General features: G+C 39.7%; 1 protein-coding gene across 1 annotated transcript in view; it reads left to right on the top strand.

Annotated features, from left to right (window-relative positions):
• Positions 1 to 20,756, top strand: part of n4bp3 (NEDD4 binding protein 3) — a 50,899-nt gene extending 30,143 nt beyond the window's left edge. Inside the window, exons 2-10 of the mRNA XM_038284612.1 lie at positions 13,955 to 14,226; positions 14,301 to 14,454; positions 15,605 to 15,817; positions 15,975 to 16,096; positions 16,206 to 16,395; positions 16,500 to 16,592; positions 16,681 to 16,932; positions 18,124 to 18,376; positions 18,536 to 20,756. Of these exons, the coding sequence (XP_038140540.1) occupies positions 13,988 to 14,226; positions 14,301 to 14,454; positions 15,605 to 15,817; positions 15,975 to 16,096; positions 16,206 to 16,395; positions 16,500 to 16,592; positions 16,681 to 16,932; positions 18,124 to 18,376; positions 18,536 to 18,900 (1,881 nt within the window). The 5' untranslated portion in view covers positions 13,955 to 13,987 and the 3' untranslated portion in view covers positions 18,901 to 20,756. The remainder of the gene's footprint in view (positions 1 to 13,954; positions 14,227 to 14,300; positions 14,455 to 15,604; positions 15,818 to 15,974; positions 16,097 to 16,205; positions 16,396 to 16,499; positions 16,593 to 16,680; positions 16,933 to 18,123; positions 18,377 to 18,535) is intronic.
• The last annotated feature ends 1,802 nt before the right edge of the window (positions 20,757 to 22,558 follow it).

Raw genomic sequence — 22,558 nt, 5'->3', positions numbered from 1 at the left:
GGCAACAACGCTACCCACTGCCTCCCCATACAGCTCTTACAGATATATCTTTATTTTAAAATTCATAAGGCATGAGACTGTAGTAAACTAATAACATAGAAGACTCCTTGATGACTTGCAGAGACGTATAACTTTCTGTTTTCTCCTATAAATCACCAAAACGAGTTCTCTTAATAATTTTTAATGTTATTATATTATTTAGTTAGTTATTGGTTGAATATTGCATTTGAGATTGTAGATTAGAAGGGAATCTCTTGTTAATTCTGTCTACATGTGATCGCTTGGTAAGGGTGGCCACCTCTGGCCCCTCATCTAGCTCCGCCTCTGCCTAAGAAGTCAGCAGTTAGTTTGATCACACTTTTATAAATTGTTCATCTGCACTAACAGCATTGCTTTATCTATTTATACCAAACTTACAGGTCTAAGGAAATCCCACATGTCCCTCCGATCAGATTTGTTTAGGAGTTTAAAATGTGGTAACAGCTCACATTTGTTTTCTCCAACCAGCAGATGTGAAAAAAAAAAACAGAAGTGAGCCGAGCTTCATTGAGTTTATGTAATAAATGAGTGAGCACTGCTGTGTGGGAGCGTTAGATGTAACCTGCAAAGTATCCTACAGTCGTAAACAAACTTTTATGGCGCAGAGGAAAGAGAGAGGGAACACCGAGGCAGTGGGGGGGGCAGGATCAGGTGCTGCTATCTGTGGATATGCTTTTTATCAGGGTGGTGCTGAGTGACCTCACTGATGCAAGTGAGCATCCGTGGGAGTGGGAGTATTTTGAGCATCCAAAACCAACGAGCTGGAGCTTGTTCTCCCGACAGGCATCTTTGGAATTTGGTTCCTACGTCCATCTTTCTCTGCCCTTTATCGGACTGTCCACCCGGGTTTGAAATATTCCCTCTTCAAACTGAAGTGTTTTACTGAAAGGTTTTCTTTCTCTATGAAAGACCTGATTACAATATATAAACAGTGTCCTTGAAGCCCTGAGCGTGAGGGCTTTGTTCTCCTTGTACACTTAAGTTAAGTGGTGGTTTTGCAGCTTTGGAGAGGATAAGCAGTCTGACTGGAAGCTAGTTGGCCTGCTCAGTATTTATCAAGATTTCTTTAATGAAAACATAAAGCAGATTTTTCACCAGATTTGGGTTAAGGAGCACAGTTCAAACAGAGTCCCAAAGGAGGAATAAATCAAAGAAACGACACATTTCAATTAGGGCGTAACTGATCAAGGCTGGCATGGCTTTAATCTGTGCATGTGTGTGTTATTTAAGGAGGTGTGTTGCATCTCGGCTAGTCTGGGCCGGGGCTGTAAATCTTACAGCCTCTTCCGCCTTTACTCTGAGCTCGTAAACTTGAAGGCAATTATGGAAAACAACCAGGATGCGAGATTCCTTCAGTCCCGAAGGATTTGTGGTTGCATTCTAAATGGATCTATACCCAAAACGAATAGCTTCACCTCGATCCACCTCAGCTTCCCGTCAAGCATCGATCGGCTGCCGCTGTGTGTTCTGTTCAATGGACAGAGTCAGAGAAGAAATGAGACTAAAAATACTACGCCTGACCTTGACCAGAGGCCATTAGGATTTGCACACTTATTATTTATTTATACGAAATCAAACACATTGATTCATGCACACTGTGCATAATCAGACACTTTTCACACATCTAACTTAGCCACAGATGTATTTGATAAATCAGCTACTTGTTCTATAAGTTTCATATGATATTTTATTAGAAAAATAATATTTTTTTATCAGGCTTGGTCTCTAATATACTAGCTTATTAGTAGCCGGATGCTTGAGTGGAAAGTTTCATGTAGGGGGAGGAAATGAGATCTCATGAATATAAACATGAGCAGCTTGGGCTGCTTTGATCCGGGTCTGGCTGAGAGCCCTGAGTAGAGTGGGCTGGAGTTGCTGTTGCACGGCTTTCTCTCTGCCTATTTTAACCATTTACATAATTGTTATAACTGTCCTGGCCAGCAGTGTGAGGGGCTCAATTAAAGTGGATTGTTCTATAAGTGAGAGGAGATACCAGAGTGGGTCCGAAACAAAGAGCTTCATGCGTGAAGAGGGAAAATGTTTTAACTGAGCAGGTTTGTTGTTAGTTTGTGACAGATCGATCCAATTACATGGATGCAAAATGAAAACATTGATCCGCATGGTTAGTTTTTTGATATATCTTCTTTTTTAATTCATAAAACATGAGACTATATGGAACTGATTATGTAGAAGACTCCAAGATCATGTGCATAGACATATAACTTTCTCTTCTCTTGCCTAAAACACCAAAACTAGTTCTAAAAAGAGCATTTATTCTTTATTTATCATCTTTAATGTTTTAAAGTGAATGTGATCTGTGAAATGCAATTTGAACAGGTTCTAATTGGTAAAAATCAACAAAAAATGCAAAAAAAGAAAAAGTCTGCAAAAAAAATAAAATAAAATATTGAAAATAAAATGGGAAAATATAAAACAGATAAAAACGATTATTTTGAAGAAAAAAATAATAATTTGAACCAATAAAATCTGGGGAAAAAAATGAAATGACAAAATCTGAGAAAAGTTCGTTTCAAAAATCTTTTTTTTATAGTAAAGCAGGTTTCAAACTTTCATTACTGGGTTGATTTTTTTTTTTTACAAGGGGAAAAAAAGAAAAAAAGGAAAAAGAAAAAAATAAAGGGAAAAAAATTATAATTTACAAAACATGGTCTATGATTGCCACACTAACCTAACAAAATTCATCTGTAGTTTTATTCCTTAGACAAAAAAGACCTTTTTAGCAGGATTCGGAGGAACTGATGTGTGGTCACTGAGTTGCAACATAGAAAAAGTTTGTGAACCTCTGGGTCCCCTCGTTGCTTAGGATGAGCTGCTTTTTTTTAATCTATGCATTCATGACCATCTTTAAGATGGAAGTAATTGCTTTAATCTAAGGTTCTGCTGCAGACACATTTTCTAAAATCAGAATGCATCAAGCATTTGGTTTGATAACACTTGGAAGAAAGGATGCTTATGCTTTCTATCTGTGGTGTGGTTCGGACCGCAGTCTTAAAATCATACAAAAATGACTCAATGTTCTGTTTTTATGCCTTATTTGTTTTAGAACTCCTGGTTATTATTTTTTGCATTCCTTCCATCAATTTCAGATATATTTCCAGAGTGGTGTCCTGTGGTTTTTTCACTTTCACTGCAGCTTAATTAAAAAAGAAAGAAAGAAACTGATAAGTATTCTAACACATTCAAATATTTATCGGAGATTTATTTAAAGCTACAGTGTGTAATAATTACAGGGATATACAGTCAGAAATGTAATATATTATACATAACTTTGTTATTTATCATCATCTACGAGCTCAGCCTTTTAACCTTAATATTTGCGTTGCCTTAGAAATCGTTATTTATAATTACATAGGAGCGGGTCTCGCAGCCATGGAGGCAGACATCTTTGCGCTACGGCAGCGCAGAGCCAACAAACTAGCGATTGCGAGATCGGCAAAACGTCACAACGATGTAGAAAAAATAACGGGTATATTTATTATCTTAAGTCTACATGAAATCTATACCCTACACAGACTAATGAAATACTATCTTTAAAATGATCTATGTAAACAAACCTCATCACTTGAGAAGGTAGGTGATGCGGACGTCCTGGAAGACATTTTGTCCCGTAACGCTCGCCGTACTGTTGGGGGGGGAGAAGCGGTGGGGGGAAGATGTTCATGTTGCTGCGGTCTGCAGTCTGACCGCTAGATGTCGCTAAAAGTTACACACTGTAGCTTTAAGTGACCTTCTCTACAATAGGTTTTGTTTACACCTCAAGCATGTTTGTGGATATCCGTCGGTTTACAAGGTGGCGAAAAAAACAAAGCCTTAAAGTAGGATTTAGGCAGCAGCTTGATGGCTGATAGTGAGTTTTTAGCAGAAAGTATAGATTTTTTATTGTTTATAAAAGGGTCAAAACAAGGGCTGGGTAATATGCATTTCAAATTCTTATCCCCATTGAGTGATAAAAATGACGATTAAAACATAAACAAGCATTAGTTTTTTGCAGTATTTCTCAGGAAACTGTTGGGCTGTGACTGCGTACCACAGGAATAACAGCCCCACAACATATTATGTAACATTAGGGATGGAACGGTTTTTGAAAAGCGTCCGAACCGTTCGGTTCGACCGTCTCAGTTCGATTCGCGTGTGTTGTGTTCGGTTCATGCGCTGCTCCTTTTTCTCATAGGCGAAGCGTTTACACTCCAGAGCAGAAGGTGGCGGTACTGCGACCAAAGCCAACCACCAGTAGTAAACAAGAAGAAGAAGAAGCGAAGCAGCGTAGCCGGGTGTAGCAGAAAAAAATCTGTTGTTGTGGAGAATTGTGTGGGTATGGCGAGTGGGAAAGAACAGGAGTTGGAAGACGCGCCAGCAGCACTTTATAGGTCTGCTGTATGGGACCACTTTGCATTTAGAGTGACCTACGATGACGGCGGAAAGAAAGATGTGGATAAAAGTGCAACAGTGTGCAAGCATTGTGCAACACGTTTTGTTTATGCTAACAGCAAAATGACCAACATGGTATGCTATCCCCGAAATCCCACATACTCCGTCAGCGCTCCGCCCCGCTGCGCTCCAGACCGGCTGCTCAAAGCAAAGCATGCAGCCTCTGCTGTGGCTCCCGTCCGCTCCGCTCTGAGTTCCTTGGAGATGGTAGAGAGCATGCGCGAGATGATTAAATTCAAAGCAGCAAAACATGCGGAAATGATCCAGGGTTTCCGCGGATCATTTAAAATAATTACAATTCATTAATTTTTGGGGATTTTTTCATTAATTTCATAAATTTTTATGTGATTTCGGTGTAACAATCAACATATACCGAACCGAACCGAAAACCGTGACCACGAAACCGTGAACCGAACCGAACCGTGGATTTTGTGAACCGTTCCACCCCTATGTAACATATGTTACATAAAGACGTACGATTTACATAAATAAGCATCTCGTAGTAATTTTTTAAAATATTTTTTTAATTTTTCAATAACCCAAAGGAAACACAAAGTGAAATTAAATGAAGAAGAATACAGTTTACCTGTTTTTGTGGAGTTTTTAATTATCACTGATTCTAATTTACCATTTAGACAATGAATCCACATTCTTACTACGATAAATGCCCAACCTTAGTCAAAACTGGCTGAATCTTTTACCAGAGTATTTTGAAATTAATTGAACTTTGACACTTTGGCTTTACTTTGATAATACAGAGGTTCCTGTGGTACTTTAAATTATTCAAAAACTAAAAGGTTAAGTGGCGACTACAACACCAAAGGAAGGATATATAAAATGCACGTTGTCTTTAATTCAGGGCAGAGGTGGGTAGTAACTAGTTACATTTACCCAGTTATATTTACATGAGCGTCGTTTAGAAAGAAATGCTCTTTTATAAGTAGTAACTTTACTGTACTTTTTTCACTGAAGTAAAATGTGAGAATTGTTGCTCTCACTGGAGAGTAATTTCTGGCTACTCTATAAGTAGTTTGAGCTATAGAGATCAAGTAAGCAGGTGATATTGTATATAGAATTTCTTTATCCTTTTCTGACAAATAGGCTATATTAGCTACAGCCGCGGTTCTCAAAGTGTGTGGCGCCACCCACTGGTGGGGAATTGAGACGTGACAGGTGGGGCGCGCCAAGTTCCGGTGTGTGTGTGTGTGTGTTGTGTGACTATAAATGTAGAACGTGTGAGAGCAAACTGTCCTTATAGCTGTATGTTGCCGCTTTTTAGACCAATCAAACCCACAAAGTAATCATTACTAGCCTACATACAGTCTAATTAAAAGAACATTAGATATGAGAAAAATTTCACCTGGAACTGAAGTGCCAAAATAATGATTGACGTGACGTCGGCATATTATTTGTAACGGAATAAACTTTCGCGCCCCAGTGTTGCCAACTCAGCGACTTTGTCGCTATATTTCAGACCCCTCCAGCGACTCTTTTTCAAAAAAGCGACTAGCGACTTTTGGAGACTCTTACATGAAAGCACGTATCGTTCCTTTTCTTGTCCTCCAGCGGCAGGTGCTGCCGTGGGGCGCCTACTCCATCCCAACCCCGATCTCCCTCTCAGCGCTGAAGTCAGAGCTGCAGGATTTTTACCCTCAGCATCCAGACTGCGAATAAAGCGCACATGCGCCGAGATTGACGGCGCAGGTTGATCATAAATAACTGAATTTGAAATATTTTATCTTAAATAAATAACGGCATTTGATTCACACAGCCACATGTCATGTTTTACCGTGATTTGTAGGCTCCTTGGTGGACCACAAGGGAAAAAAGAAAACGTTTAAAAAAGTTTATAAAAAAATTCTAACTCCGCCATAGTGTCTCTTTGGTTCATTTTGCCGGTCTCAAACCCGGGTAAAGGAGGAGGGTTAGTTTTGTAATAAATTAAACATTAATAAATAATAATAATAATAATATTAATAATAATAATAATAATAAAAAACATTAATGGACAGAAAAAAGTAGCTCTATATTATTTGGGTGTTTTTACTCTCTTTTTGTCTCTCTCTTACAACGTTATTTCTCCCACAGCGCCAATAACTTGCACATCACATCATGTGGCAGATTAGGTGATGATTTCTGTATTTAACACACACATAAGGCACACTATAGGGCGCGTTTTTTATATACAGGTGCATGTCCTCTACTACGTTTAAATTCCTCTACTGCGTATTTAAAAATAGAGCGGGAGCAAAACTGAGTATGATTGTGTTTTATTCATGTATTTATTACAAAGTATTAATCGAACCTATCAAAGTCATCATCCTCTGTTTCTGAATTAAACAGCTGCACTAAATCAAACATGCCAATTTCCCCTTCTTCGCTGTCAGAGTCCGTGCTGGGCGGCTCCTCGGAAAGGATGCCGGCTTTTGCGAAAGCTCGAACAACAGAGCCAGCAGAGCTGCCTTCCACTTTTCGTGGAATTATTCTGCAGGCAGAATTTGTTCGCTTTTATTATCCTACTGCTTCATTTTTGCTGCTGGTTGACACGCGTATAGACGCAGCAAAAGGTCCTGGAGCGCAGCAGGTGCAGCAGGTGCAGCGCTTCGGGAGCGTTTAAGCATCTGACGCGCTGCTGCTGCTGGAGATGCAAAAAAATTGAAGTTTTGCTGCAGGACAGCAAATATAGCTGCAAAGAAAGGATAGGACAGCTCCGCTCAATGCGCGTCAGACACACTTTTGCACCGCGCAGGCAGAGCCGCAAAGCTTCTTCAGCCGCGCGTCAGACTTTGCTGGTAAACTCGCTGCTTCTGCTGCACCTGCTTGGTCCGGTTCACACCGATGTCGAGCGGTTGAAGTTCCTTTCTCTTTCATCATCTCCTCAATGAGGTGGTCTCAAAAGTCCGCAGTAACAACACACATAGGGCGCACTGCACAAAAAGGGCGCGCCGCACATTTTGAGGGAAAAAAAAGACGTTTATATGCGCCTTATAGTCCAGAAAATACGGTACATCTGTTTCGCGCCAATGGGTTGCAGGCCATTGTGGGCAAGACAACATGGATTTTTTTGTGACACGGACCTCAAAATTTGTCGACTCGGCACCAGCAGAGAGACACCAACCAGACGGGCCTAATAAACCAAAAAGCCAACCAAAAAGAAAATATGATGAAGGATATCTTGCTCTTGGATTCACGGCAGCGGTGGTGGGGGCAGAGGAGAGGCCGATGTGTGTCCTGTGTCTTAAACCGCTAGCAGCAGATAGCATGAGACCCAACAAATTAAGAAGACACCTAGAGACCACACACCCCAGTCACGTCAATAAGCCTCTTGATTTCTTTCAAAGAAAACTGGCAGAATACCGTCAACAGGAGACTCGCATGGTAAAAGCTGCATCAATAAACAGTAAGGCACAGATGGCTTCATATAGAGTAGCATACAGAATCGCGCAATGCAAAAAACCGCACACAATTGCCGAGCAGCTCATTCTTCCTGCTGCTGTAGACATGGTGTCAATTATGCTTGACGAGACAAGCGCCGCAAAATTAAAAGCCGTCCCCCTGTCCAACGACACAATTGCGAGACGTATATGCAACATTTCCAGTGATCTTGAAGAGCAACTCATAGAAAAATTAAAAGACAGTCGTTTTGCATTACAGGTGGACGAAGCTACTGACAGCAATAAAGACTGCTTGTTCATATCGTACGTCCGCTTTGTAAATGGCGAGTCACTGTGCGAGGATTTGCTGTTTTGCAAATACATAAAAAATAGAGCCACAGCCGATGAACTGTTTAAGATCATGGACAATTACCTCAAAGAACACGGCCTTAAATGGGAAAACTGTGTGGGCTTTTGCTCTGATGGCGCACAGACCATGGCAGGTTCAAGAAGCGGGCTGCAGGCGCTAATAAAGACGGTTGCAGCAGATGCACATTGGACGCACTGTGTCATTCACAGGGAAGCGCTCGCGTCAAGACAGCTCAGCCCTGAACTAAATGAGGTTTTGACAGAAGTTGTGAGCGTGGTAAATTTTATCAAAACCCGACCTCTGAAAGCGCGACTATTCTCCGCACTTTGTGAGGAAATGGGAGCTGATCACACATCTGTGCTGTTTCACAGTGAAGCACGGTGGCTCTCCCGGGGCAAAGTGCTGTCGCGCGTCTTTGAGCTCAGGGCACAGATTCGGATCTTCTTGGAAGAGGAGCACATGTATGAGTCTGCAAGCAAGTTCAGGGATGAACAATTTATGTTGAAACTGGCCTACCTCAGCGATGTGTTTGGCAAGCTGAATGAATTAAATCTTCAGCTTCAAGGCAAAGACAAGCACCTACCTCACCTGGCAGACAAGATCACCGCATTCATCCGAAAGCTTAAGGTATGGGGCAGCCGCCTCGATCAGCAGAACATAGATGTCTTTGAGAACCTGAGTGAAGTTGCTGAAACCACTGAGTCTGGAGCCACCACAGTGATCCCATGTATTAAGCAGCACCTCTCTTCCCTGAGTGGATTGTTTCAAAAATACTTCCCAAACAACAGTGCTCAGTATGCCTGGGTTATGGATCCATTCAATGCAGCAGGTTGGTATTTGGACATTTTATTGAATATTATACTCATATATTATACATGAATTTATTTCTGTTGTATGCTACTAGCTGGAATGAATTGTTGTCAAACTGATTTCTTTGTGTTTATTATGCAATGAAAAATAAAGTAAGTCTATTTTTTTCTATTCTGTCTGCAGCACCTGCTGATTTTAGGTCTGCTGAGGAGGACCAGTTTATTGACATGACGTCTGACTCCACCCTGAGGCTCAGGTTTAATGCTCAGACTCTTAGTGAATTCTGGTTAGGAGTGGAGAGGGAGTATCCACTCATCGGGCAGAGAGCTGTGTCCATTCTTCTTCCCTTTGCCACATCATATCTCTGTGAGATGGGCTTTTCAGCTGTTGCTTCACTGAAAACAAAATACAGATCTCAGCTGAACATTGAGCATGACTTGAGGGTGGCAGTATCAAGCCTGCAACCCCGTTTTGAGAAACTGTGCAATGCAAAACAGGCTCATTGCAGCCACTAATGCAGGGATAAATAGACCTGTCTTGCCAGATGGATTTCATTTCTTTTCTTTTATTAACAGATTGCAGAGTGGCACTTTAATTTTTTCTATCTTTGAGCTTGATACAAATTTTGACACAGCTGCATTTTTATTTTCTTTATTTTTGATCTTGCTGTTATTTGATGTAGATAGTTTGTATTTAGATACTTGTTACTTCAATAAAATTGGAAAATTTTAAGATTGTTGCATATTTCATTAGCATTGTGTTGGGGCGATGGGGACAGGTGGGGCTTGAAAATTCCCCCTTGTCCAAAGTGGGGAATGACAGAAAAAGTTTGAGAACCACTGAGCTACAGTAAGAATTGTTTTTATATGTTTATGTGGAAAAAAAGTTATTGTAAAAGATGTCTTCAGCCCAAATTTATTTATTAATGTAATTTATTTGTATTTTTTCATACTTTAAATACCAGAATTTACACATAATAATTTGTCTGAATACATTGTTTTCAACGTTAAACCAAATGGTATGAACCAACAATTACTCAGTACTTGACCATTTTACTAAGTAGGCTACTTTTTTGCTATTACTTGCGTAAAATCTTAAGGTACTCTACCCAGCTTTGTTCCTGTGTGAAACCACTTCATCACATCTCATTCCCCTTTCCTTGTTTGCAACATTCCTGCTGTTTTTGCTTTGTAAAGAAACCAACTTTTAAATAAATACACTTATGTTTTCCAAGAAAATTAAAACCATAGAATCTGATATCCCACTATAAGTTATGTTTGAAAGATGGGGAGAAATTTCAAAAACATAACATTTGTGAAATAAAACAACTTTTACGTTTTTAAAAACAAATATCCAAAGCAATATATATCAAACCGAGGACTTTATGTTACCACAACATCCTGAAATCAGCGTGAACACTGGGACGGAACTCAATGGTAAAGTAAATTATTCTTTTTTCATGCGACATATGAATCAGGATGCTCTGTCCGAAAAAATGTGATTGACAGATGACCGTTGATATATGATTGGCCGAATTAAGGTGTTAATGCTGACGTATAACTAACTGGCCTGCATAAGATAACGGAGAAAAAAAACAGATTTTAAGAAATTTTCTTACTTTTGGGACAATATTGTCAGATAAAGAGTACATTTATATACATGTTTAAGTCTGAATTATTTGACATTTAAATATGATTTCCCTACGACTTTAATATAGTGGATATTGTATGATATTGTGTATTCTGATTGATTGTTGTACAGTGTCTTTGGGTGTCCTGAAATGCACGTTAAAGAAAATTTAAGATAAGAATTATTAAAATAAATATTTTTTTTTAAGTAAAAATTATTATTATTAATAGCAACAATCAAAGTCTCTTACCTACTATGACTGTTGATATTATGAATTTTTCATGCTAAAACTCCTTTTAATCATCCCTGCAAAAGTAAACACCAGCTCAGCCAGACAGAAGCTGCTGACCTGCAGGTCTGTTCAAACATGGCAGAGCTACGTTACACAACATTAGAAGGATGTGATGTTAGGATCAGTAAAGCAAAGTTTTAAAGAGGAAATGGGGGAAAGAATTCTTCCGTTGATAATCAGTCCAGTAAACCTGTCTGTCATACTATTAATAGAGTTACTGATCAATATAAACAACTCTTAACCTCAGTTTGTTCTATGGGCAAAACCAGACTTGATCTACTAGTTTAAACGGTTCAGCATAAAGCTGTTAATCACAGAAGGATCGCTGATGGCGCCCCGCCTCCCAGCTTCAACATCAATCAAATGATTGACGATCCAATTACATGGATGCAAAATAAAAACATTGATCCATATGATTAGTTTTTAGATTAATTCATAAAACATGAGACTATAGGGAACTGATTATATAGAAGACTCCAAGATCATGTGCATAGACATATAACTTTGTCTTCTCTTGCGTAAAACACCAAAACTAGTTCTAAAAAGAGCATTTATTCTTTATTTATCGTCTTTAATGTGTTAAAGTGAAGAGAATGTAATGCAAATTTGAAAATGTTCTAATTGGTAAAAACTCAGCAAAAAAAATGCAAAAAAGAAAAGTCTGCTAGAAAAAATAAAGATAAAATATTTAAAATACAATTGGAAAATATAAAACAGATAAAAACGATTATTTAATGAAATGACAAAATCTGAGAAAAGTTCATTTCAAAAACCTTAATTGCTGGTTTTTTTTTTTTTTTTATTTACAAGGGGAAAAAATAAGGGAAAAAAAGGAAAAAAGGGGAGAAAAAAAAGGGGGGAAAAAATACAATTTACAAAACATGGTCTATGATTGCCAGACTAACCTAACAAAATTCATCCGTAGTGTTATTCCTTAGACAAAAAAGACCTTTTTAGCAGGATTAGGAGGAACTGATGTGTGGTCACTGAGTTGCAACATAGAAAAAAAAAACAGAATCTCTACACTTTCTGCTCCAGGATTATAAATCAATTTGAATCTCTGGTTTAAGGGAAGAATCAGCTGCAGGCTGAGGGACGATGATGGAACAGTTGATGCCAAGGCTGCTTTATTGGTGCCACATCAGCATCCTGAACCTGAACTGCGTCCCTTTGTTTCGCTTCAGTGCACCTTAATGAGGTTGTCTGAAAAGAAGGGAAGGTGTGTGTGTTTGTGTGTGGGTGGGTGGAAAAGAGGTGAGAGGAAAAGAGGGGTGATAGGAAGAAACAATGCATGATGTGGGGGATGAAGAGGCTCTTAGAGCTCTCAGGTGGGTGTTTGGATTACTTGGCCACCGTTTTAGTCTAGAATTAACTCATTGGTCGTTTACAAAATGTTAACAGCTGAAGAATTTACCGACACCAGCTTAGGCTTCTTCAGACCCACTGATTGATTTATCAATGATTTTCCCTAAGATGTTAGAAAGCCCTGCTGCTGTGCTTGATTAAAATGCGGGCTTTTCTCCTTTAGGGGAATGAGTTGTAGTAACCTAGTTGGATCAAAGTTACGTAACAGCTTTAGGAAGAAAAAAACACCCAACATGACCCATCAGCGCCGCTGCTTAACATGATGCTGTTTTCGTTTGAGTGAAAAACAGCAATAGCTTCTTTAAAGATAGGCTGTTGTGCCACTGTGACCTCATGAAACTTGTTGATATCGTGTCCCTGTGAAAAGACGTGATTTGCATTTATTTTCTTTGTTTCCATTTGCATCCCAGTCAGGATGTGTGGGTTGGTTGTAGTGAGTTCTTCTGGTTGTGCTGAGAGAAAGCTTTCTGCAGGCGCAAAAAAAAAACAGCTGAGGAAACGTATGTCAGCTTATCTTTGTCCTCCAGGGACAGACGTCTACTATCAAAGGGGTAAGAAGAGTTTATTTTAGCAGAGAGGGGGAGTATTTGTTTCATAACCTTTTGGATATCTTTAAAACATGTCAGTTTCTTTATTAACATATGCATTTACCATGTTTACATTCATGCTAACTACAGTTTATTAACTGAAAAAAGATCTGCTGATCAATATGTGAGTGGTAACGTGAAAGGATGACGGGATTTACTACAGAGGGACCGATACTGTACCGACCAACATGTGCATGCGCTGGAGATTAGAGCCTCCATTTGCTTTCCGTTCTTGAGTTATTTGATTTATTAATACATTTTTTTTTCTATTGAAACCTGTATAACAGTTGCTTTAATTTGATCATGTAAATAGAGAACTTAAAAGAAATGTTGGCCTGAAGAATTGGCCTAAAAAATCAGCACATATGAGGGATCGGTTAGACGGATGTCAGAATAATCAGTATCATCATTGGCCTTACAAAAAAAGAAGGTCTTGCTCTAATTGGAACAAAACTACTGATTAATGAAAAGCTTTCATTCTAGATCTCGACGGTTTGTGCAAAATTTGCCATATAAATATAAACTGATAAGTAAAGATAATTTTAATAATTTGTTTTATATTTTCATTCTTAAGTTTGTTTCATTCAATTTTTTTTTCTTTCTTGATTGTTTTTACTGTCTGTTCGAAATAAATAAAATAAATGAATAAAAATAAATAAAGATGCACCGATCTGGCTTTTACCAGCTCATATCATTAGGGTTATACCAGCTCATTCTAATTTAGACTGATTTCTTTTTGGTTTTTGGCTTCATAGAATCCAATTAGCTGTCTTTAAATAGATGCATTCAATCCCTGAGAAAATTTGAAATTCTAATGATAGGTTTTAAGTTTTGTTCAAGTGGCAAAAAATTGCTGTGTATATTTTTTTTTAATTCTGTCGATAATCTTCAGCAATAATCCGACAAAATTCATGTAGATTATTGGGAAAGAACATAAAGAAGGTTCACGATGTTATCTTTAAACCCAAACCATATTGTGGTGTTTACATTTACCCACTCCCACCTATTCCTGTGATCAATGGTTGGTTTTCTTCCACAGGTCTCTTCACGTCCCCTCAGTGTTTTGTAATCAATGGCAACCTCGGTCTTAACTCTCCCTCTGACGCGTGGCCCCGACCAAAACTTCCGCAGCCCTTTCCCCGCCGCTCCGCTCTGCGGAATGGGAAGCGTAGGCAGCCTGGTGGAGAAACCAGATGTGTCTCCGACTAAAGGGAGCCGCGCCGTGCCCCAGGTCAGACCCAGACAGACCAACGGCCTCCTGAAGAAACCCCTCACTCAGAGAGAGCTTCTGAACTACTTCAACATCACCAGGTGGGAACAGAGCGTCACTCTTTTGGAGAACATGACAGTGAGATATCCTTCTGACCTCCTGTGCTTCCAAACAGAAAAGATCCCAAAGCGGGTTCGAGCAGCGACGGCAAGAGGGACATTATCGGAGGTCGGGACGAGGAGGAGGTTTTCGCCAAAGTCTACAGTAAAGATGGCACCGAAATAGACCTGACCAAAAACTCACTGCCGAGTGGGGGCAAGTATGAAAAGGTGAATGAAAGAGAAACTAACTGAATTTAAAGAAGGTTCTATTTATTCAGCACCAATTGTGTTAGAGGTTACTGTTTTTATTAGATATACTGTTTTTTTTTTTGTTTTTTTTGTCTAACATTAGAACAACAAGCTTAGATGTTTTTCCGTTGATTTTAGAGGCAGATCAACTTAAATTTGGTGAATGTGATTGAAACATTTTTTTCAATCATCTCCAAGAGTTGTTGTTGTATCTCTCTATCAACTTTTTAATTTCAAAAACTTTAATAAATACTAATTTCTTCTGGCAAAATACCTGCAAACTTTGTCAAATTGGATAAATACTTTCCAGGAACAAGGAATTTTAAGCCTTGAGGTCTTTTGTCTTTTAAAAATTTGATCAAGATCTGCAACCTGCAGCTCTTTTGACCTACAGTTGCTCTTAATTGGTGCTTGAAATGATATAAATAACTTATGTACTATAATAACAAATACAAGCCTTAGAAGCTTTACTGTTTTTTATAAAGAATATTTGTATTGAATTGTCATAACAAAATGACATTGAAAGCACCAGAAATATCTTTCTAGGGAATTTCTCTTTTAATTAGATTGGAAATTATTCGTTTTATCATAATTTTTTTTACATCAAATAATAACCTATAGAAGAATGCCTTATCCTTATGCATTTTTTAAAAGCTAAAAATACAAATAAGCTCTTGCTTGATTAAGATAGCAACATGTTTCCTATGGCAGATATTTAACAAAAATAATAGGTTATAAAAAAAAAAAATCATGTAATATTTTGCGGCTCTAAATAACTTTTACTTGGCCAGATTAATGGAACAATGGCATCTTGGATATAATAGGTTGCAGAACCCTGTTAAAGACTGACTACATTACAAAAATAAGCTTTTTTTCTTGAAAAAAAGTGTATTTTCCCTTTATTTAAGCAAGTAAGACAATTTGCCAAAGGAGTAAAAAGATTTACATTTAAAAAAAGTTATCTGTTATCTTATTTCAATTGGATAATATCTAATTGTCTTGTAAAAAGGGAAAAAAAAACCTAATTCCAATGGCAGATCATCCTATTTATTGCTCTCTGAATCGAGGGTTAAAAAGGATGCAGCAGCATTGATTTCATTTTTTATGCGCTCTCTTCCTGTTCTCCTAGATCCGGTTCAGGTCTTCTGCATTCAAGCCCGTCACGCCCAAAAACTTCAGCTCAATGCAAAACCTCTATCCTTCTTCCAAGTTGGAGGATATGGATCACGGCCTTTCCAACGGATTGCACAGAGCGTACGGTCACGTCTCTAAAACCGTCTCCACCTCCTCTTCATCTTCCTCACCTTCCCGTCATGGAGGACCCACATCATGTGGTAACAAGGTAACTGATCCAGCCTTATTTCAGTAAAAGAAAACTTTTCTTTTTAGTTTCTCTATGGCCTGATAAAACCTGAGGAAAAAAAAATGGTTAAAAATGACCAGATTTTTCTGTTAAAGGTGAGATTTAAGCTCTGTTGACCATAATTCTGACTCTGCAGGCCGTCTCGTCGGTGCAAGTGATGAGCCACGAGGATGATAACCTCTCTGACTCGGGTCACAACTCCATGAGCAGCCTGCCGCCGTACCGCCCTCCCTTCCGCCCACATTTGTCTCAGATCAGGTCAGCTGCTACATAGGCGTCTTCTCAAAACATCAAGGGTTTTATTCGTTAATTTGGGTCGGGAAAATATGAGATTCTAAATAACCTCTGTTTTCCACCCCTTCCTTAGCGCGTCCATGGGCCACATCAACACCATTGGCTCCTTGGATCGAACGCCTCAGGGCCTGAAGGCGGCAGGGGGCGTGGCTATGGGGGAGGAAGCATGTCGTAGCATGGCCACTCTGAACCGTCTGACTCCCTATGGCAACGAGCCTCCGCCTCCTTACGAATGGACGCTCTCCCCGTCAGTGGAGGACGTGGTAAGAGCAGGACCAAAGGAAAATGGCCGACTAACAGTAGGCTATTTATAGATTTAAACGTGTTCTGATGATACCCTTAAATAAAGTCTCACTCTCTATTCTAGGTGCGCGATCTGGAGGAGCGTCTGGTGGAAAAAGAACATGAGCTGAAACAGATGAGAAGGAACCTGGATGAAAGCGAGGGCGCCATCGCTCAGGTGATTCTCATTTTATTATCTCTACCTTCAGTCCAGACATTCCTTCATTTATCTAAGCCACGCCCCCCCCCTACTGGTGGTCCTGCAGGTGTTTGAAGGGAAACAGCGTCGTTGGGAGAAGGAGGTGGATGAGCTGAAGCGGCTGTACGCCGCTAAGCTGCGACACGTCTCCCAGCACACCCAGCGGTCTCAGCGCAGTTTGCAGCTGGAGCTGTTTAAGGCTCAGCAGGAGAAGAGCCGCCTGCAGGCGGAGCTGGACAGCCTGAGAAAGGAAGTGAGCCGAGACGTCGCAGCCGGACCGCAGCCGACCAGTCCGACACTGGAGGAGACCCGGTGGGAGGTGAGAGTGAAGCCTTGCAGCATGGTACCCCCACCACCATGCTTCACTGTTGAGACAGTCCCATACCTTTAAGATAGTTTTTGGTTAAAAAAAATCTTTTGAAAAATGGAAGTTTTGCTTTCTTAAAGGTATTGTGGAGGATTTTTGCGAATTTTTAAAAAGACCTGCCCTCTCCACTTTAATAAAATGCACATGCAAAACTATGGAAGCAAATCGTTACCATATTTCAAATGAAAAAGCATTTCCAGAATAGCTTTTTCATTTTCAAATTTTACATTTCAAATTGAATTTTGGTATGTATTTGCTGGGGTGCATTTTGAAAAATAAATCTCAAATGTCTTTTTCATTTTCATTTTAATTAAGTAAAAGGATGAGTGGTGTTGAAGAAGAAAATGAAAATGCAAACAGGATTATTGATTAATAATTTCATTTATGAGTCAAACAATGCAGCCACATTCTTAAAATGAAAAAGCATTTCTGGAAATGCTTTTTCATTTGAAATATGGTAACGATTTGCTTCCATACAAAACCCTGTACCCGCTCCCGAGAGGGATCACCTATTAAATACTAGAGAGCGTGCACGAGCCCATTTCTCCTCGTGCACGCTCAGTTTAAAAGTTGCTGTTCTCATAGCTCATACAAGTTTACTGTGTCCGAATGTCCGCTCTAACCCCTAAATCCCTCAATCCCTCTATAGAGCGGGGGACTATATGGTGGACTTTATAGCGAACTCAGTTAGCTGACCGTTCGGACAGATGATCACTGCTTTTAGCTCCCCATTGGTACTTAACTCCTCCTCCACTGCGTAGTGCCTGCGCCTTCTTTGTTATTAGTCCGATGTGACAGCAAATCCCATAATGGTTTGCGAGGAGAGCCCCCTGTTCTTTTCTTCTTATGCACTTCGTTGACACTTTTTCTCTTACGATCTTCTGCTATTTTCAAAGAACTGCGGTGAGAAAGGTGATCTTCAATGACTGTCTGAAACCGTAGCACATTCTGTGCACATGCACAGAAAAAGATAGCTAACGGGACGAGCACGTAGGACGGCCTTACGTAAACATTTCACCAGAATGATTGACAATTAGGAGGACCACTTATTAACATGATCCACCCAGAAATAAAAGATACCTTTAAACGAAAAAATAAGTCCCAAAGAGAACTGATCTTATTTGCCATTGTTGAATGTTTCAGGTGTGTCAGAAATCGGGGGAGATCTCGTTGCTGAAGCAGCAGCTCAGAGACTCACAGGCAGAAGTGACCCAGAAGCTGAGTGAGATCTTCAAGCTGAAGACACAGCTGAGGGAAACGCGGACGGAGCTGCGCAACAGGGAGGCCCAGATAGACGCTCTGAAGCTCCTGCTGCAGGGGACGAAGCCCGGCAGGTGTTCCTCCGAAGGGGAAAACAAAAAAGAAGCAGAAGAGACTCCATCAGCGAGAACAGCGGGTATCTGTCACTCACTAATGCCTTTTATGTTTCAGTTGAAATCTTAAATCAGGTTCCAGCTGTGTAAGCAGGTCAGGAGTGAAGCGCTTTGAAACGGTACCAGAAGCTAGTAGCTTTCATCACCTTCTATATATGAACACATGAACTTCTCCTTTGCAGGAGGCCCCACAGAGGAGCGTCTGCGAGCAGAGCTGCTACTGGAGCGTCGCCAGAGCGAAGCCCAGGCCACGGCCTTCGAGGAGGAGAGGCACACATGGCAGACGGAGAAAGACAAGGTCATCCGCTACCAGAAGGAGCTGCAGGCCAGCTACTTGGAGATGTACCACCGCAACGAAGCCCTGGAGAGGGAGTTGCAGCAGCTGAGGGCGGACCGGGCTCGAGAAGGAAGGGGAGGGGGGATCAGGGATGGGACGTTGGAGAGGGAGGCGCCAGAGCCGTCAGCTGAGAGAGCGACAGGAAAACAAGAGGACACACCTTCCTCCAGTCTGCCCTGGATAGACAGGATTGAATCGTCTGAAATTTGAATGTGACACACTTGTTTGCAATGCAAACTGTTTTCACTGACCGATGGAAGAACGAAATCAGATCAAAGTTTAGAGAAAAAACAAACACAAGGTGACAAATTTGGAATAAATCAGAAGATAAATGGACTCCTCAAAAAAAAAATTTATGAAACAGTCAATGAAAAATAACTAAACTGCAAAAACGGGTGGCTCTCATTGGACCAAAGAATAACCTGATTTAGGTCACTTTTTCACACTGTTGTAAAATATGCATTTGTTGACTTTAAATTAGTTACATTTGGGAACCAAGACAATTAAATGGTTAGAAAAACGAACAATGTGAAACCTCTGGAAGACAATCTTTAGATAGGATCATTGTTTTTCCTTTTCTCATGTAGTTTTTGTATTTTCCTGCTAGAGAAATTCTTCTTAGATTCCTGTCGGACCCTTGATTGTATTATTACCCTTTTCCTGCAGATGATTGGAGCATCAATGTTCACTCCACCTCCCGTCTGAGTCAGAGCTCAGCAGAGTAACTGTGAGATCACAGAAAAGGTGCTGTCTATACTAAGAATCCTTCAAATCAGCTTATTTGTCACTTTTTTCAAACTGATATATTAGAGGATCTTAAAAATAAACACAGGGTCTGTTTAGGGAGCTCTAGTACTTGTTGACGTGGGATCAGCTGGACCGGTTTGTTGGAAGCTAAAGCTTTACCAGAGAGTTAAGAGTTTGGTCAGTTCTCCAATCAGAATGCAACTTTAGATAGAAAATGAGCCCAAAGGATAATTGTTTGTCTTCAGCTGATAGAATGAAATTGAAGTCATTTTCTGACAGATACCAGGAAGACTTTTCTCTCCCTTCCAGCTTTTTATCTTCCATCATAGAGCTCGGTGGATGCAGAAATGTTGGCTGCACTTTAACAAATCTTAGAATCAGGCATCGATTTTTCAGGGCTGTACTGTTTAAACTGAGGTTCTCCTCCTCAGGTAGACAAACTCTAAAAAATAATACTCTCATTATATGCAAACTACAAGGAAATCAGTGAAGTGTCTGGATTGTAGAGCCCAAACCTTTATTCTAACGCTTCTATATTTGGAAGAACCATTTCTGAGTGAGATTCAGGTTAAGGCTACAAATGAGCTTGTTACTCTGGCTATCACTTGGTTTATATGCACGGCAGCCATGTTGGATTCTAAAGTCAGAGTTGGTCGGAAACCTGGCTACTGGATGAGGTTTTTGGTTTTGTTTTTATAACAAACTGTTAAAGTGAAAAAAGACCTCTGTTTTATAGCAATGCTTATTGTGCAAAACCAGTAATATGGCAGTTATTAATCAAAAGCTGCAGGAAGAGGACAGACGCTTCTAAACTCTGCTCCAAATAGGACCACTTATTGCAGGCAGGCAATAAAGAAATAAACTGGAATAGTTGAAAAGTCTTTACCAGGAGAGGTTTGCAAAAAATCTTGGTCTGTTATTTGCCTGCAGATTGATAGCAGCACTTGTTTTTCAGCTGAGTTAATGGTTTGGTAATGAAAAAAACTTCTGTGTCACTTCTTTTCAACTTATTTCATTCATGAGGTCAAATGTTGTACATATCTGCACTTTCATTAGCCTCTCATTGTTGTACTCCAAAGAGACTCGTCTCAACTCTGTGAAATCGGTAGACTTCCACGTGGTTTGAAGGTGGTAAAAGCAAACCACTACCTGTAAATACCAAGTTAATCCTTCTAAATGCATGACTGAAGTAGAAAAGTTATATTCTTACATAATTATAAATATTCTCAAGCCAGTTTCCTGTTGCTCTTTGAATATACTGTGACTTGTTGATTTACTGGAATTATAATGTACAGAATAAATATTTGTTTTGCATTCAATGTGAAGAAGTTGGTCTGAATTCATAGGTTCTCAACCTTTTCAGGCTGTAAGCCTAAAAATAAAAAATAAAACTCTTGAACCCCTAAAAATAATTTCAAATCAACATTTAATTCATAATTTAAAATGGCTTAAATAATTTAATGACATTTAATTATTTAGTTGTGCGTTTTATTATTCTATGGTATATTTACCATAAAAGTGAATTTATATCAACAAAATTTATCATTTTTAAAGTAATATCTACAGATAGTTTTTCGTATAGTCGTCTACATTAGCATTTATGTATCACATGATATATGTTGGCCCTGCATAAACTTCAGGAATCACCTCACATATGAAAATCATTTTACGACTCCCGCTTTTGGAGCCCTGCACTAAAGTATGGAAGCCAGTTGCCGCCACTCTGTAAAAATAAAAATAAAATTATCTCATTATAATGAGATGCTAACTCAATATAATGAGATAGTATCTCATATTGAGATAGTATCTCAATATATTGAGTTACCATTTCATTATAATGAAATAGTATCTCAATATAACAAGATGCTATCTCAATATAATGAGATGCTATCTCAATATAATGAGATACTATCTCATTATAGTGAGTTAGCGTCTCATTATAATGAGATACTATTTCATTATAATGAGATGGTAACTCAATATATTGAGATACTATCTCAATATGAGATACTTTCTCATTATATTGAGTTAGCATCTCATTATAATGAGATACTATCTCATTATAATGAGACGCTAACTCAATATAATGAGATACTATCTCATTATGAGTTATCATCTCATTATAATGAGATGCTAACTCAATATAATGAGATACTACACTCACCGGCCATTTTATTAGGTACCCCATTCTAGTAACGGGTTGGACCGCCTTTTGTCTTCAGAACTGCCTCAATTCTTCGTGGCATAGATTCAACAAGGTGCTGGAAGCATTCCTCAGGGAGTTTGGTCCATATTGACATGATGGCATCACACTGTTGCCGCAGATTTGTCGGCTGCACATCCATGATGCGAATCTCCCATTCCACCACATCCCAAAGATGCTCTATTGGATTGAGATCTGGTGACTGTGGAGGCCATTTGAGTACAGTGAACTCATTGTCATGTTCAAGAAACCAGTCTGAGATGATTCCAGCTTTATGACATGGCGCATTATCCTGCTGAAAGTAGCCATCAGAAGTTTGGTACATTGTGGTCATAAAGGGATGGACATGGTCGGCAACAATACTCAGGTAGGCTGTGGCGTTGCAACAATGCTCAATTGGTACCAAGGGGCCCAAAGAGTGCCAAGAAAATATTCCCCACACCATGACACCACCACCACCAGCCTGAACCGTTGATAAAAGGCAACATGCTTTCATGTTGTAGACGCCAAATTCTGACCCTACCATCCGAATGTCGCAGCAGAAATCGAGACTCATCAGACCAGGCAACATTTTTCCAATCTTCTATTGTCCAATTTAGATGAGCTTGTGCAAATTGTAGTCTCAGTTTCCTGTTCTTAGCTGAAAGGAGTGGCACCCGGTGTGGTCTTCTGCTGCTGTAGCCCATCTGCCTCAAAGTTGGACGTACTGTGCGTTCAGAGATGCTCTTCTGCCCACCTTGGTTGTAACGGGTGGTTATTTGAGTCACTGTTGCCCTTCTATCAGCTCGAACCAGTCTGGCCATTCTCCTCTGACCTCTGGCATCAACAAGGCATTTCCTCCCACAGAACTGCCGCTCACTGGATGTTTTTTCTTTTTCGGACCATTCTCTGTAAACCCTAGAGATGGTTTTGCTTGAA

Source organism: Cyprinodon tularosa, unplaced genomic scaffold (assembly GCF_016077235.1).
Source record: "Cyprinodon tularosa strain WSP-4 unplaced genomic scaffold, ASM1607723v1 ctg20, whole genome shotgun sequence".
NCBI lineage: Eukaryota > Metazoa > Chordata > Actinopteri > Cyprinodontiformes > Cyprinodontidae > Cyprinodon > Cyprinodon tularosa.
Note: the sequence above shows the minus strand (reverse complement) of the source record. Positions and strands in the feature narration are given on the sequence as shown.